Source organism: Vicia villosa, linkage group LG1 (genome assembly GCF_029867415.1).
Source record: "Vicia villosa cultivar HV-30 ecotype Madison, WI linkage group LG1, Vvil1.0, whole genome shotgun sequence".
NCBI classification, from domain to species: domain Eukaryota; kingdom Viridiplantae; phylum Streptophyta; class Magnoliopsida; order Fabales; family Fabaceae; genus Vicia; species Vicia villosa.
Window position 1 is genome coordinate 12,395,711 of NC_081180.1, and position 18,058 is coordinate 12,413,768.

The following is an 18,058-nucleotide window of genomic DNA, read 5'->3' on the forward strand; positions in this document are numbered from 1 at the left end:
TCACTATATAAAGGGAAATTGTGCTATTTTTCATCTACGATTCAAGGGGGGTTACAAGTTATAAATTTACAAGTCAATGGTGAAAAAGCATTACGTTTATTTACAAGCGGGACAAATATTTTAATTTAATCGGCGATCCCTAAAATTATGTACAAGCTAATTATTTAATTAATATATTTGAAAAGTTAACCTAATTAACTAAATTAAACAAGTTCAATAAAAATAAATAACTAAAATTATTCATCAAATAAACCAAATTAAAATAAATTCAATAAATGAAATAACTAAAATTAAACTAAATGGACTTGGGGTGCAGAAATAAACAAATGGTGGTATGAATAGAAAGGCAAGATATCCTTTTTGGTCCCATATGTTAACCTCGGGGTTCATTTTGGTCCTTTAACTTTAAAAAGTTTCATATTGGTCCCTTAACTGTTCAAAAGGTGTCATTTTAGTCCTTTTTGTCATATTAGCGACGGAAAAACTCAAAAATTGGTCGCTAAATTCGTCGCTAATATGACAAAAAGGACTAAAATGACACCATTTGAAGAGTTAAGGGACCAATATGAAACTTTTTGAAGTTGAGGAACCAAAATGAACCTCGGGATTAACATATGGGACCAAAAAGGCTATTTTGCCGAATAGAGACAACCTAATGGCCCAAAGCCCACACTAAAAAACCCTAATTTCTAAATATTAAAAAACAAAAAAAGAACACATATTGGTGGAGAAGGACGGACCACTCATAACCACATGAGTGTCTTTTCAAGTTAAAAACCTACAACCAGTTATAACATGTCACGTGGCGGCTTTTAATCAAAAATAAAACTAACAAATAAAGTTAGAATAATAGAATGAGAATAATAAAGAAAAAGGAATCGAAATTGGATCTTCTTTTTCTCCCTCGACCATTTTCTACCATTTTCTCAGAGAACCAACACAAAAACTCACTTATGCAAATCCACCAAATCAAGACTCTTCTCACATATTTTCATAAAATCGAACAAATAATTCAAATAAGCATGAAACAAAGGAATGAAAAAGAGAATGCAAATTGAACCTTTGATGACGACCATGACAGAATCGCGGCGGCGCAGTGCTCAGTGGCGGAAATGCAGGTATAGGGGCTCGTTTTGGCAGCGGAACGTATTGCTCTAGGGTGGTGCGACATTGGTGTGCTGTTGCGATGAGCTTTGATTTCACTGGCGGTTCTGTGGTAGTCAGCGTGAGTCAATCAACAAAGGGGATTTTAAGACATTCTCCTAGTTGCTTAGTTGTTAGAGAGACTGGTACACCCTTAACTGGAGATGCCTGCTTATTATTTTTCAAACTCATGTTAAAGAATACTATAACTAAATAAGGGTAGTAAGAGCCAGATTTAGTAACAAAATCTTCTAGTAATTGACTTGCGAAAATACAATGAAAAGAAAAGCATTTGGATGGAAAAGTGTCGAGATTACCAAATTTGGGAGTAATTAGCCTCTTCTTATGAAAGAAAGCCATCAACCTTGCTTTTTTTTCTACAATGGTGAGTAACCTTGATAAATCATGGAAGTTTGCTTAGAACGATGATTTAGCCTGGTCTTTGCCTTTCCCTGAGTTGCCATGGTTGATGATGAAAAAAGGCTTGAACTTCAATGGAGTTTAGATGGATTTTTGTGAAGAGAGGTGAGAGAGAGAGAGAGAGAGAGAGAGAGAGAGAGAGAGAGTGAAGTATTTTCCCCTTGAAGGGGGCTGAAAAATTCAGGCTGCTAGGTTTTCTCAAGGGAGTGGCAGGCTTGACTTTTAAAGGGGAGATAAAGAACGAAGATTTGATTTGAGTGGGTAAGTATTCATCATCAAAATCTACGGAAAAATTGCTCTCCAATGACTCTAATGTGCTCCAAAATTACCCTTTGAAACTCCTTAGCTTTCACTTTATCTCTCCAATTCAGAACCCTTAAAAAAGTAGTTAAATTTTTCTTTAAATAGTAATATTTGTGTTAGTTAAATGTGTGTCATTGCACCGCGATATGTCCCCATCGCGCCGCGATGATTCCATAGCAAGATCTTCTTTTTGTCTTTCTTTTGCAAAAAACTTCGTCTTAATTCGAGTTAAGAAACTCCATATATGATCAAATTACTAGACAAACGTCATGATGTAAATTTTGCTGAAAAATGGTGGTTTCTTCATAATTTCTCGTTTTGACTTTGTTTCTTCGACTTATTAGTTTTTGTACCTTTCTTTACACTTTGACATGACTTCTGCTTGTTATTTCTCCGATTTCATCTTAATTTGCTTGTTAAAATAACGTAAAAATGATTGTCAACATATATTATATATGATTTTATTAAAAACAGAGAGAAACTCATTTACAAACATATCAAATTAAATAAAATTTCTAGTAGTAGAGAATGAATTCAATTCATGTTTTATATTTTTTATTACAATGACAACAAAGAAGATTACAAGATAACATATAAGTACATGGTTAAGAAATTAATATTGATTTCCTTATACCAACATTTATATATGTAATTAAATTCTTATACTTATTTAGTTTGGGTTATTTATAAATTTCAGAAGGTGTCCAATTGTTTTAATTATTGCAATTATGTACCACTTCCTTTTAATTCATCCATGAGTCACACAATGTCTTCATAAAAATGTCTCTTGAAGGCACCCATATAAACCTCTTGCAAACAAATAGCAACTGACAAAGATCCATCATCATCATGACTAGGAAGAAGCAAAGTATCTCCATCAATTTCATGTGTTCCTGGTCCCATATAAATCTCTTTTCCCCATCCAAAATCAAGTCCATGGATAGGCAATGTCAACCAACTAACCACACCTAAATTAGGATTCCCATAAAAAAACCCTTCATCATCATTCCCTATCATTGCATGAAGATCTTGAAACTTAGTCAAATCGTCTTGTTTCTTAAAATAATCACTCACTTGTCTCACATACTCATCATTCACTTTTTCAATCGCTTCCCTAACCCTACTTGAAGCATATCCTAAAGGCTTAGCCATTAAATCACCTGCAAGACTAGTTGCCACAACATCCAAAGTTGCATTCCCAAAATACCCTTTTGGTAAATTAGGTTCCACACGATTCCTCCAATCAACACAAACACCAAGTGTAGTTGGTTGGTTATTTTTATGCCCTCTGGCTTTACATGCACTTCTCCAAATATGACTGGTTACTGTTTCATACCTTGTAAAACCTCGACCATTACTAGGGTTTTCCCAACTTTCATTTGCAATTTTTCTCAATTTTTCTAGTTGTGATTTACTCACTTTTATTATAGCCACCGTAGATTTTCGCTTTCTTTCTTCAACATTATCTAAATTTCCCAGCAATAATGGAGGTTGATTAAACTCCCATTCATTAACACAATTACAATAATCTGATTTTAAAGACACAACACTCCTGTCTAAAAACGGCATCGTTTTTATAGTTTCGCCACGTGCAAGTCGGGCCCATTCAGAAGTAAAATGCAATGCACTTTGTCCATCAGCAACTGCGTGTGAGACTAACAACCCAATGCTAATACCTCCACATTTGAAACTTGTGAGTTGAACAAAAATCAAAGGAATATCTTGAATTGGAAGCGTGTAATCAACGTGCGGGATGAGATAACGATAATATTCAGAAGATGGTGAAAAGTTATCGAACTCAGATAATGCTAACGAAGATTGTGCTTCAATGAATTGAACACCCAATGAGTTGCATTCGAGATCAAAACGACCATTTTCTTTCCATTGTAAACGACCCGCTAATGGATAAAATGGCACTAGAACTTTGCTTAACGACTCTTTCAAAGTGGTGGATATTTTAGTGGGAGAGGTAAGCCAATCTTGTGGAGGGTGGTAAAAGTAAATTGTTGGCACATGTGTTATGATTCCAATTTGATCCCATTCAGATAATGGTAATCGACCACACCATGTTGGTTCTTTAGGTCTCACCGAGTAACAACTTTTTAATGTTACTTTTGTTGATGACATATTTGTGTCACAATTTTTTTTGTTAATTTAGTTTGTAGAATTAAAAGTTCATTAGAGGGGTGTTATATATATATATATAGCTACTTAAGTGTGTACCGTAAATTACGTAGTAAGTTAGATGAAATGAAACTGGCATGATGATGATTGGTTGCATGAATGAATCATAATTTTAGCTTGAAATTAACTCATGCAATATATGCATGATACATGCATATTTCATTTTTGAATGGATATTTGAGGCTTTGTTTGGAGTTGTCAATTAAACTTCTTCTATGTTATTCACACATTATTTGTTTTTCTCTATTCTTTTATTGAATTTCATTCTTTTACGTTAAAGTAAAAAACACCATGTCTAATAATTTCTCTACATTTATCTATTATTTTCAAGTTATAACTTTAATTAACTTCCAACAAACGAGTTTTTTTTTTTTAATAAACTTTTCACACTATTATTCTTGAATATAGTTTGTGACAAAAATAAAAAACAAACAAATTTTTTTATCAGTTTGAATATATTTTGTCAAACACATGAAATAAATTCAATCATTTACATTTCTAAATTCCAAATTATAGTATGATCAATATTTTAAAATTTTAAATTGAAGAGCTGATGATAAACACTTTTAGATAATAGTTCTATTAATTCAACTAAAGTTAATACCTAAACAATATTAAACTAACAAACTTACCAATAAATTTTTAATTTAAATAGTTAAACATGCCAACTTATTTGATTTTTAAATTGTTAGCGAGATGTCATGAATTTTTGTCACAACAACTTTATCACGAGATCATGAAAATGAAGTAAAAAGGGTCAATATTTTTTAGGTGATTTTTTGGGTCAAAATTTTGGTCAAAATTTTAGAAAGAATGAAGACTCGTTTTAATCTGTAAAAAATTTAGAGAGTCCAAATTAGACTAAGAAAAAAAGTCTCAATCGATTCTTAACCAAAGATCTATTGATTAAGAGACAATCTTATTGACCACTAATCCAATTTGTTTTCATGTTTAAACTTACAGATAAGACTTATATCAATATATTTTTTTATTATTTTTCAATTATTAGAAATACTTAATGTATTTTGATAATAAATATTCAATTAAAATTTACACCCACTAAAATCATATTTAAATATTTTCTAAAACCATTTTATGTAGATTAAAATTAATTTCTAATAACATCTAAAATTAAATTTCTATGTTTAAATAATTTACAAAACACATCCAAATATATTCATTTACTATTAAAATGTGCTTGAACTCAAACAATATAATTTAAATGTGATTTTTTATATCATTCAAACATATTTACAAGTTATCATATTTACAAATTAAAGATAATTTTAAATTTTTATTTAAATGTGTTAGAATAATATCTAAATGTGATTTTAGTGGGTGTAAATTTTATTAACAAATTTATCATCAAAATGTATCATTGTTGAGATTAAAATATATTTAAATGTGATTTTAGTGGGTGTAAATTATTTAAACGTGTGAGTATTATTTTTGATGTTATTATAAATTAATTTTAATTTGTATAAAATGGTTTTGAAAAATATCTAAATGCGATTTTAGTGGATGTAAATTTTATTTGAAGATTTATTATCAAAATATATTTAAAATTACTAATAATTAAAAAGTAATAAAAAAATAATTGATATAAGTGTTATTTGTAAGTTAAAATATGAAAAATACATTAGTTCAGTGGAGGAGGATGTTGTCCAATGACTAAGGGCTTTTTAGTTTGACCCTTGCTTAGTTTAAAACTTTAACATTTTTCTATCTAGCTTTCTTTATTAATTAATTTAAATTAAAAAGATAATGAATATTAATTGAATTTAAAAATAATTAAAAATAAATAATAATAATAATTTTATGTCAGCAAAATATTAATGATTTTTTTTTTGAATTAGTTTGGACTCTCTAATTTTTGTGAGAAAATAAAATGGGTCTTCAGTCTTTTAGAAATGATAATAATTTTTTTCTGTTAGTAAAAATAAAATAAAATGGTGCCTTCGTCTCCGATGCCGCAACCTACGCCGGCGTCGTCCGTGGCGGCGGCGGACCACCCCGAGCCGATCGATGTAATCACAGAGTTACCGGAAGCAATCACACAACTAGAGAAGGAGGTACCTTTGCCAGAGGTCGTTGAAACCCTAATTTCGGAAGAGGAACGAAAATTGAAGGAGTTGAAGACGACGCAGGTGGAGCGAAAACTGTGGGTCGATGTGCTGACTGAGAATCGTAACCCTGCAAAAGGTCTGTCTATTCAATTTGTGGCTCCAACGCTTGTTGATGGGGAAATTGAAATTGAGATTGAAGAGGAAGATGTCCAATCGGAGATGAAATTCTGGGAGAACGCTCTTGTTCTATATGCGTTGGGGGAGAATTTCAGTTTGAATATGATCAAGAATTTTATGGTGAAAACGTGGAACTTCATCAAGGTCCCTGATTTGTATTACAATGATGATGGCTACTTTTTACTCAGATTCCATTCTCATGAGGATATGGAGACTGTGCTAATGAAAGGCCCCTACACGTTAAGAAACGTTCCTCTACTGATCCAAGAATGGCGTCCAGATTTCAATTTGAAGAGAGATATGCTGAGGACATTGCCTATTTGGATCAAACTTCCACAACTGCCATTGTATCTCTGGGGGGCAAAGAGCTTGAGCAAGATAGGTAGTGCATTGGGAGTTCCTCTTGTCACTGATGAATGCACTGCTAGTAAACATAGAGTCTCCTATGCTAGAATTCTGGTGGAAGTAGATGTCACTAAAGAAATGGTTAAAGAAATTGTAATCAAGGATAATGAGGGTAGGAAATTCACACAATTTGTGGAGTATGAGTGGAGGCCCTTGTTCTGTGATAAATGCAAGAAAGTGGGACATCAATGCAAGGAACAAATGAAGAAGGTTGAAAGAAAATGGCAACCTAAACCTAAGGAGAAGAAGGCTGAAGCTCAGGAGAGTATAATTCCCCTAGCCAAAGAGGATTTTCCTTCAGTTGAGGTAACCTCCACACCTAAGATGCAGCAAACTGAGGAGACTAAAGTTGATGAAGGAGATAATTGGACCATGGTGACTTCCAATCGTGACAGGGGTAAGAAAATAATATTTGCTGACTCTCCTAGCTTAGTGAACTGTCTTAATGGTTTTGAAGCTCTAGGTATTTCGAAAGATGCACTAGAGTCTTTGGAGGGTGATCCATGTTAGCCTCATGGAATGTAAGGGGGTTTAATAATTCAGGTAAACTGCGCGAGATTGGCTCCCGTCTCCATAAAATTCAACTTGATATTATGATCTATATAGAAACTCGTGTCAAAGAGAATAAAGCAAAGGCTATTAGAGAGCAGATTAAGCTTCATGATAGTTATATAGACAATTACAATAAGCATGCCAATGGGAGATTGTGGATCTCTTGGAATGCTGCAAAGAATGATATTAAGATGATTAGTAGTACTGATCAAGCTATTCACTGTAGAGTCTATGATAATAAAGGTGTTTTCATGCATTACCTTACTGCTGTTTATGCTCAAAATTTGTTGGCTCAGAGGAAGCATCTTTGGAAAACCATTGAGAAGATTCATCCTACCATACAGGGTCCTTGGTGTATTCTTGGTGATTTCAACAACTTTATGACTCCTCATGATAGGATGGGAGGGAGAATTGTTACTGAGGCTGAGTATAAAGATCTTCATGATATGATGCTTCATACTGGTCTTAGTGAGGTGAGTAGTAGTGGTGATCATTTTACTTGGAGTAACAAGCAAGCCAATGGGACAATCTACTCCAGAATAGACAGAATGTTAGGAAATACTGACTGGTTCCATTATAGTGATGGTAAAATCTTGAAGTGTCTGCCCCCCAATGTGTCGGATCATGCATTGTTGTGTTTTGAGCTGAAGATGTGTAGGCAGAGCAAGGTGAGAAGGTTTAAATTCTATAACTGCATAACTGAATTACCTAGATTTCAGGATGTAGTTAAACAGTGTTGGAACCAACCCATCTCTGGAAATGCCATGTTTGTGCTATGGAATAAATTGCAAAGATTGAAGCCTGTATTGTCTCAATTCAGTAAAAATGTGACCAACCTGAGCACTCAGTTGAGGGATGCCAGGAATGACCTTGAGAGGGCCCAAGTGGAACTCAGTCAGCATAAAATGGATGTTGTGTGCATTAACAAAGTCAAGGAGCTTACTGATAAATTTGTTCATCTGAATAACTTGGAGGAAAGTATGTTAAAGCAAAGATCCAAAGTGGACTGGATGGCTAAAGGTGATAGTAGCACTGCCTATTTCTATGCTACTATTAAGGCTAAGCATCAACAAAGTTGTATGGATGTTCTGCATAAGGAGGATGGGACTGTCCTTACTGAGCAGAGTGACATTCATAATGAAGTAATCAGATTCTATAGAGGTCTTATGGGTAGCAAAGCAAAGAATTTGAAGGGTGTGGACATAGAAGCTCTAAGGAAAGGCAACCAAGTTAGTAATTACCAAAGAGATCAACTGGTGGCCCCTGTTACTGAGCATGAAATTGAGGAAGCACTGAAGGGCATTGGTGACTTGAAGGCCCCAGGCATTGATGGTTATGGGGCAAGATTCTTTAAGGAGTGCTGGTGCATTGTCAAAAAGGATGTCATTGAGGCTGTCCAGGAATACTTTACTCAAGGTAAACTGTTTAGAGCATTTAATAGTACCATTGTTACACTGATCCCTAAACATGCTAGGGCTAATACTGTTAGAGAATTTAGGCCTATAGCTGGGTGCACTACCTTTTACAAGATAATTTCTAAAATTCTGACAAACAGATTGGGTAAGGTGTTGAGAGATATTATCCACACTAGCCAAGCAGCTTTTGTTCCAGGGCAACAGATTCATCATCATATTCTTTTGGCTACTGAATTATTGAAAGGATATGGTAGGAAAAATGGAGCTCCTAATTGTATGATGCAGCTTGAACTTCAGAAGGCCTATGATATGGTGGATTGGCATTCTCTTGAGAGTATTCTCCATGAAATAGGTATGCCTAAAAGATTCATAGAATGGATAATGTTAAGCACTACTACTGTCACTTACAGATTTAAGATAAATGGAGAGTATTCTGAAATCTTGGCAGCTAAAAGGGGGCTTAGGCAAGGGGATCCTATCTCCCCTTTATTGTTTGTCATCATTATGGATTATCTGCATAGAATTATGGTGAAGATGACTACTAACAATGCCTTCAAGTTCCATAGTAAGTGTGCTAGTCTTGGTATTACTCATCTTGCTTTTGCTGATGATGTTCTTTTGTTTAGTAGAGGAGACATTAATTCTATTCAACTCATGATGTATGCCTTCAAACAATTCTCTGATTCAACTGGCCTCAGTGTGAATCCTCAGAAGTGCAAAGTTTTTTGCAGTGGTATGGAGGAAGAGAGTATAGAGAAAGTCCATGAGATCACTGATTTTGGGAGGGGTACTCTGCCAGTTAGATATCTGGGAGTTCCTTTAGCAAGTAAAAAATTGGGCATGGTTCACTATCTCCCTTTGATTGAAAAAATCCTGAACAGAATTAGACATTGGTCTTCAAAATTACTGAGTATAGCTGGTAGAGTTCTGTTGGTGAAGAGTATTTTCCTGGCAATTACACAGTACTGGATGATGTGCTTCCCTATCCCCAAATCTGTTATTCACAAAATAGAAGCTATTTGTAGAGCGTTTGTGTGGACTGGGACTGAAAAGAGTAAGAAGAGCCCGATTGCTTGGAAACGGGTGTGTAGCCCAATCAAGAATGGTGGGTTGAATCTCATTGACATGGAGGTTTGGAATAGAGTTACTATGCTTAGATGCTTGTGGAATATCAGTTTGAAGATGGATTCTCTTTGGGTAAAGTGGGTGCATACGGTTTATTTGAAACATGAATCTGTGTGGACAGCCAAAATACTTATTACTGCTACTTGGATATTCAAGGAGATCATGGCAAGAAGGGAAGACATGAATCAGATTGGCAATATTTGGAATACCATGAAGAGTAGAGGAAAATTTACTATGAAGCTCATCTATGATCAGTTGTCCACGGATGCTGACACTGTGGATTGGAGCCATATTATTCAACATAATGCTGCGCGTCCTAGAGCAGTGATCTGTCTCTGGCTTGTGTATCATAGTAGGCTGGCGACAAAGAGTAGGCTCAAACGGCTAGGACTGCTACAGGAGGATTTGTGCAGTTTGTGTAATGAGCATGTGGAGGACATTGACCACCTGTTGGTAAACTGCAGTGTTACAAAGCATGTCTGGAAAGAGGTTTTAGACTGGCTTGAGGTGAAGCATCAGCCGGATCAGTGGCAAGAGGAGAAAAAGTGGATTGTTCAAAATACTAAAGGGAAAGGATACCATCCTCACATGTTGAAAATCGCTATTGCCGAGACTGTGTATGGCATATGGATGTATCGCAACAAGAATGTATTTGTTTCAGGTGCTAATGAAGATGCAAATAAAATAGTCCCCAAGATCATAGATTCAATTGTTTATAGAGGTTGGTTAAAAGCCAAATATAGGAAAAGAATTGGATTGCTTATGATGTAAGGCATAGATGATGTCTGTGTAGTTCTTGTACATAATTCTTTGATATATATATATATATATATATGTATTCTTTTTTCTCAAAAAAAATAAAATAAAATGAAATTTATTAAAAAGAATTTTTAAATATGTATGATTCACGAGCGTATAAGATATATGTTTTCTATTAAACTAGTAGAATACTCGTGCGTCCGCGCGAGAAGAAACGTATATATTATAGTTCATATATGATGGAATTTTAATGAATTTTGAGTTAAAGTTGAATGTGAATATATAAGATAGTCAGGTGGCATACCAAATTTTCTTCAAGGCACATTTGTTAACAACCTTGATGGAAACAATGAAATCTTCAAGGCACGTTTGTTAACAACCTTGATGGAAACAATGAAATGTAAATATGTAACAAATACAAGTACACTGTCTGAGAATGCTGCTTTAAGCTCTGAAATTATCCATTTGTCAAACTTAATGATAAAAACCTAAAAATGCAATGGACTAACAAAATTTCAGTAGTATGATACACTGATATTTCTAAATTGTTACAAGCATAGTAATAATTTACTATGATGTAGAGGGGAATAGTATGACACTTATTTCTAAATGGTTATAAGCATAGTAACAATTTACTATGATGTAGAGGAGAAAACCAAGAGTAAAAATAGTTACAGTTAATGATTAAGCTCTCTTGCTGTGTAATTAGTCTTACAGTTGATTTCTAGCTATAAAAGTATGTAGTGCATTTCTACCTCACAAGACTTCCATCCTTAACCGAGTAAATATAATATACTTTTTTTTGCTTGCCTACAAAATCATAATTCAACTCATAAATATGTAATGACCAGAAGTAAATAAATGCGATTTAACTTGCAAAACACAAATGAGACTCTTATATTGATTGAAGGGTGAAGTAGAACTATGAATATAATCTAAAACAATCAAAGTTTATCCAAAATTATTTGCTTCCTTAAGTAACTTATATAATGATATGTAACATAACATGCTTTGACACCAAATATCAATCTCAAAGTATTACAAATCATTCATTTTTTACTCGACGGAGCTCTTCACTTTCTTCGGCCACAATAAGTATTCCTTGTTGTCTTTCCTAATCATGTATTCTTGCAAAAAGTTAGTTGTGCCTAAGGGTGGAAATATGTCAGGCAGATAATGAAGGTGGAGAAAAACACAAGAAAGGGGGATTGAATTGTGTTCTTTATCAATTAAAATTCCCTTTCCTTTTAATGTATTTTCTTTCTTTCCTTTGATCATCTATTGAATTATGCTTTTGGTGTTGCAGAAGCATGAAGATGTAGAACTTCATAACCAATGAGATGTTTCATTTTAACTTCTAAAGGATATCAGAACTTCTGACTTGCTCTGTACAGTTCTGCAGATTAAAGCTTGGAAGTTCTGAGTTAAAATGACATGTGCAGAAAGTAAAGCTTGGCTTGTTTGACGTATTCTTAATCAGAACATCTGATGAATGATGTTTAGCTTCGTCAATCTTCTGGATGTTTGATTTCATATCTGAGCTAGTCTGATGTAGTCTTTATATTATGCTTCTGATGAATCCTGTATAAAGCTTATAGCAAAATATCTGCGAACTAAATGAAATTGTTAGTAATAAAATTGTTACTAACAAAATATATGCTTGTTATCATCAAAACCAGATTCTGAACACAGATTCTCAATCTTGTTCTAACAGATAACAGGGGCCTACAGGCTAACCCATACAGGCTCAGGCCAAACCACACATTTTTTTAAATAGAAAAGACCTAGTCTTTTTTATAAGCCTATATAGTAAAAAAAGGCTAGGCCTCAGGCCATAAAAAGATTCGTTTAAGCTTATCAGACCGGCCTATTTAAATAAATATGAATAATTTTTTATTATCATTATGTTATATTTTGTACTTTGGATAAAAATACAAAAATAAAACTTGATTATCCTGAAGACCTTGTGAAAATAAGATGAAAACACGTTATGAACATTGTTTTCATAAGTTATCTTAAACAAATAGTCTCACGGAACTTATGCTAATAGCTAAGTTAAAATAAGTCAATGCAACCAAATTTTCAGTATCTTAGTTTTTTAGTTAGTTAGTCTATTTTTTTTGAACGAATAGACTTTAATAAGTTAGTTAGTTAGTCTATTTAAACACTATTTTAATTGCTTATTTACATATGTTTAAAATAAATAAGCTTTTATGTAGGCTAACAGACTAACTAGACCTTCAAATAGCCCAGACTCAGGCATAAAAATACGACATGCTGCAGACAAAGCTCAGGCTTAAGGCTTTTTGACAGGTCAGACTCTGGCTTGGCAAAGCCTAACTTGACCGAGTTGTGCCGACTATTATCCCCCGGATCTCGAGATACTTGAGAAAAGCCTTTTGCAAATTTTCATTCAAATGACTGTAAAGAGATACTTGAGAAAAGCCTTATGCAGATTTTCATCCAAGTGATTGTAAAAAAGAACATAAACATTCAAAATTTGTAATAGATAACAATCTATAATAAAGTCAAATGACAACATATAATATTAAACGCTTACGTGAACTCTGGTCCCTCATATACTAGTTCATCTTCAGAATTGTCGGACTTCTTAATTGACAAGCTATTGATTGAAACCTCTTCAGAGAAAGCAGTCAAGCCAAATTCTAGGGACATTCAATTTCCTTTGAAAACAGTCACAACCAAAGGAATGTTAGATTCATTCCTCATTGTCATCTTCATCGTCGTCCTCGTTTTCTTCAGGTGTTATGTTAGGGATGCCAACTTGAACTGTGATGATTTCATCCTCATATTGTCTTTTATGTTGAATAGTTCTTTCTTCAGGATTTTCTTCAATCTGAAAAGGAAATCCAATATGAATTTTAACCCAGAAAGCTTTTACAAAAGTGACGAATGATAGTGAATATCAAAATCAATTGCTGTAAACATACACATTCTATGATAATCTATGTTAGAATACATAATTTTATGTGCCACGAAAACACATCAGTATATAATAACACTCAAAGGTGATAATGATTGTCATGCATTTTCACAACACTTAAACCTTTGGGGACAAGAAGAATTTCATAGTTAGGAATACATAAGAGCAATGTATATGTGTAATGACTTATTGGAAACCAAAAAAAGTTAGCATAACCACATGTTATGGAGTAATATCATAAAATAAAGTAATGTGTGCAATATACTGTGATTTGAATGTAATGACATGTGGATGGTCATAGTTAAGAATGACTTTAAATCCATTCCATGCATTTGAAAGGTTGAGATTTCCAGTGACGGCAAGACAAAAAAACTATAAAACAAAAACAACATAAAGTTAGTAAAAGAGCTAAATAAACAAAATAAAAGAAATTGAAACAAAAGCAACTAAAAATAACAGTCACACTATATGTGTGACCTTTATAATGGTTCTGTCCAAGGAAAAGCCAACTGTATATATAAGTTCACCATATAAAGTAATTAGACCTTTACATAGACATACAATATATGAGAGACCTTTATAGTGGTTCTGCTCAAGAAAAAGTCAGCTACATATATAAGTTCTTTGATCTCTTGCAACATAAGTAATACGTTATCTTTTAATGTCCAGACCTTCAAAAGTGACAAAGTATTGTCAAGTAAACTATTAAATCACGATAAAGTCGTCATATGAAACCAATAACCAAACATTTTTCTAATGACCAAGTATATATGTCATGATACTCTTTAAATCCATTCAATCTTTGAAGTAAATTTAAAGTTATTGCTTTACCCAAGTAAAGCTATGTTTCAAGGCAAATTTTAAAAAATTGTAAGCTAGGTGTACAAAAGGAAATATCTAATTAGTTTAGATTTATTAATTTAGTCAATTACCATTAGGGGTATTTCTTGGTGTAAATTAAAAGCAAAGAAAGGGTATATTAGGGAGATCAGTAGTACCTTCCAAGCTTAGGTATATAGTTGATGTGACTTTTACAAATTAATTGTAATAAATTATTATCAGTATTATATAAATTCCTTCAAAAAAAACCTAAAAAAATAATAATAAATCATGATTAGGAAAAAAATCATAAATTAAATTTATTTTGAGAACATGAATTCATTTTTAAAACTTTCATTATGAAGTGTGTGTGTATATATATATATATATATATATAGGGTTAAATAAGTTTTTGGTCCCTATAAATATTGAAGTTTTCATTGTTAGTCCCTCCTTGCCTTTTAGGCAACGGTTTTTACAAAAAAAATCGTTGCCAAAACCAGCTAAAATCGTTGCCTAAAGGCAGAAATGGACTAAAAATGAAACTGCAATATTTATAGGGACCAAAAATTTATTTAACTCATATGTATATATATATATATATATATATATATATATATATATATATATATATATATATATATATATATATATATATATATATATATATATATATATATATAAAAGAGAGATATACTTACTCCAAGACTAAGTGTTGAAGACTTACTCCAAATCCTAACCATTGATTATCATTAATTTAATGGTTTTAATTAATTTTTTATATAAAAAAATTTCCAAAAATAATTAAATTAAATGATCAATTAAAACCGTTAGATTAATAAAAATCAATGGTTAAGATTTGGAGTAAGTCTTCTACACTTACTCTTGGAGTATATATATATTAAGTTATATGAGAATGTGAGAATGAATAAAAACTATCAGATTTAAAAAGGAAATGTTGAGCTTAAATTGTTGTTTTCACTAAATCACGTGCCATTAAGAGGAAAGAGAAATTATTAATCAAGTTTTAAAAATATCTTTTAATCTCAACCACAAAATATAAATCCAATGATTGTTATTAAATTCTCACATTCTCATATAACTTACTCATTCTCATATATATATATATATATATATATATATATATATATATATATATATATATATATATATATATATATATATATATATATATATATATATATATATATATATATATTTTTAAAAAACGAACATGTACAAAATTAATGTCAATATGCAAAAGATATACTAAAAAAAAAAGTAAACTAAACATACAAACAGAAAAAATATATAAGAAGGCATCGAATATCAGTTGTTAGGGAACAATTGAAAAGAAGATATCTCTAACAAAACACCCACTCTATGCAGCAACATCCAACCCAACACCCGATTAGAACTCTGACTGTCAGACCTCTCATCAGCAGGCCAAGAGTGTGAGCAAAACCAGAAATATTAAATAACTCTAGACCAGGTCAAAAGACTTGATCTGTTAGAGGTTTGGAAACATGATAGAATTTTAAAGTCAGTCAGATAAAAAAATGAATTCAAGGTTGGCCTTTTGAGAAACCAATGCCAAGCAAAAAAATACTCTTATCCTCTACCTCTTTCACATTTGTTGATAACCCAAAAAACATATTATTATTATTATTATTATTATTATTATTATTATTATTATTATTATGAACATGCCAAATGATCCAAACCACTGTGTGTAAATCATAACAAAACCTCCCTTGGATTAACCTTAACTCCTAAATCTAGAAAAACTCAAAAATAACTCTAGGCTCACCGGGAAGAGTCGATTGTACCTCCAACCACCGAGAGATCCTATACCATACACTAGAAGACAAATTACGAGTAACAAAAATATGAAAGACATATTACAGCCTGTCCCCACATAAGATACAAGACATAGACTCAGGCTTACCTATGACCTTCCGCTTGAACATGTTCTCTATAAAAGAGAACTTGACCTTCCGCTTGAACATGTTCTCTATAAAAGAGAACTTATCCAGCAAAAGCTTCCATGAGAAAACCACCAGTCCACCACCTTATATTGGGGTCCAGCTATCACAAATAAGAGGAAGAAAAAGATTTAACTTAACTAACTAGGTATTAGAGAGAGAAATGTGAGATCTGCTTGAGCTTAGTAAGCAGACACAACAAAATAAATGTCATATTTAGAATGCTTTCAAATCCCCCTATCACTCTCCTCACTAAAATGGAATTCTCAGAGGATTGTAAAGAAATCAAATACAAAAACTTCTTTGCAGAGAAGAAAGATATCCTTTATCTAAGGACTCATAAGATCATTCCTTGTACTCATCTCCCCATCTCTCCCACATACCCCTATCCAGTTTGGGAGATGGTAAAACGTCTTTGAAACCTCACCTTAAGAGGTATAGATCATATCCAAGGATCCTTCCCAAAGGATGTTAGATGATCAAACCCCACCTTATTAACAAGTCATTTCTCAAACCAGTTCGATGAATCATCTTTTTTTGGAACCGAGGGGAGCTACACCTTTCCACCAAGAGGAATTAGAGCAGAGCCCCACGGACTTGCCCATACACATATAAAAGACAAAAGATTCATTATACCGAGTGGAAAAAATATCAAATCAAAGACCAGACGAACCTAATAAGAGTCTTCATCTCCATTTGGCTAATAAGGCTAAAGTAGTCCTTTCGAGGTTTCTAACAACTAGATTGTCCGTCTTATTAGGTTTACACATATCATACTACTTCATCTAAGATATTTTAGAATCCCCTTTCACACCTCCCCAAAGAAACCTCCTATAAATCCTACCTAACTTCTTCCACACTTTCACCGATATTTTAAAAAAAGATATCAAGAAAACAAGAAGAGCACTAAGGATAGATTTAAGGAGAATAACCTTGGACTGACTAGCATATGATTCCAAGAATAAATTTTTTTCCGCATAAGGTTAGCTAAGGGACCCTAGGTAGCTTCTGCCTGTGGGTTAACAGCTACCGACAAACCAAGTTACCTACAAGGGAGAAACTCAATCTTATAATGGAGGAATCCTTAGCTAAATCTATAAGGAATGATCAACATTAATCTCAACCAAACTACTATTATGAAAATTAACCTTAATACTAGAAGCTAGCTTAAACCCTCATAATCTCCTCAATAGTCCATAAATTATTGACTTAAGGATCAACCGAGATTAAGGTATCATCAACGTACTAGAGGCGAGTAACCTCAAAGTTAGAGGAACTAAACTCAATCTTATAAAAAAACTAAGCTCAGAGGTCATCTTAATCATCCCACTAAGGCTTTCAACCACTAAGAGAGAGAGAGAGAGAGAGAGAGGAAATGAGTTAGAGGATATCCTTGCTTCTACCCTATTTGGATCTTAATATCCTAAGTAGGGGAGCCATTGAGTAGGATCGCTAGTTTACCGAAAAACATACAAACTCTAATATAGGATCTCCACTTGTAATTAAAGTCACATCTTATAAGCATATAATCCAGAAAGCTCTAGCTAACCGAGTCATACGCTTTCTCAAAGTCAATTATAAATATGACACGAGCTTTTTTTGGGTACACCTAGCCAAATCAATCACATCATTCATATCAACAACTTCATCAACCAACAATTTGCCTTTAAAGAAAGCTGACTAGTTGAGTTATATCAGCTTGTCCATCACCGATCGAAGTCTCTTTGCCAGAACTTTGACAACCAATTTATAAAAGGATTT

At 33.0% G+C, this 18,058-nt stretch overlaps 1 protein-coding gene and 1 pseudogene across 1 annotated transcript; both read right to left on the minus strand.

Moving 5' to 3' along the window:
* Nucleotides 1-2,625: 2,625 nt before the first annotated feature.
* Nucleotides 2,626-4,005, minus strand: LOC131649447 (spermidine hydroxycinnamoyl transferase; the record flags this gene model as incomplete). The annotated part of the gene is made up of 1 exon (XM_058919225.1): nucleotides 2,626-4,005. A coding segment is annotated over one exon (1,380 nt), but the record flags the coding sequence as incomplete, so codon positions are not given.
* A 7,600-nt stretch (nucleotides 4,006-11,605) lies between these two features.
* LOC131649566 (uncharacterized protein At2g39795, mitochondrial-like) lies at nucleotides 11,606-16,321 on the minus strand (annotated as a pseudogene).
* Nucleotides 16,322-18,058: the final 1,737 nt, after the last annotated feature.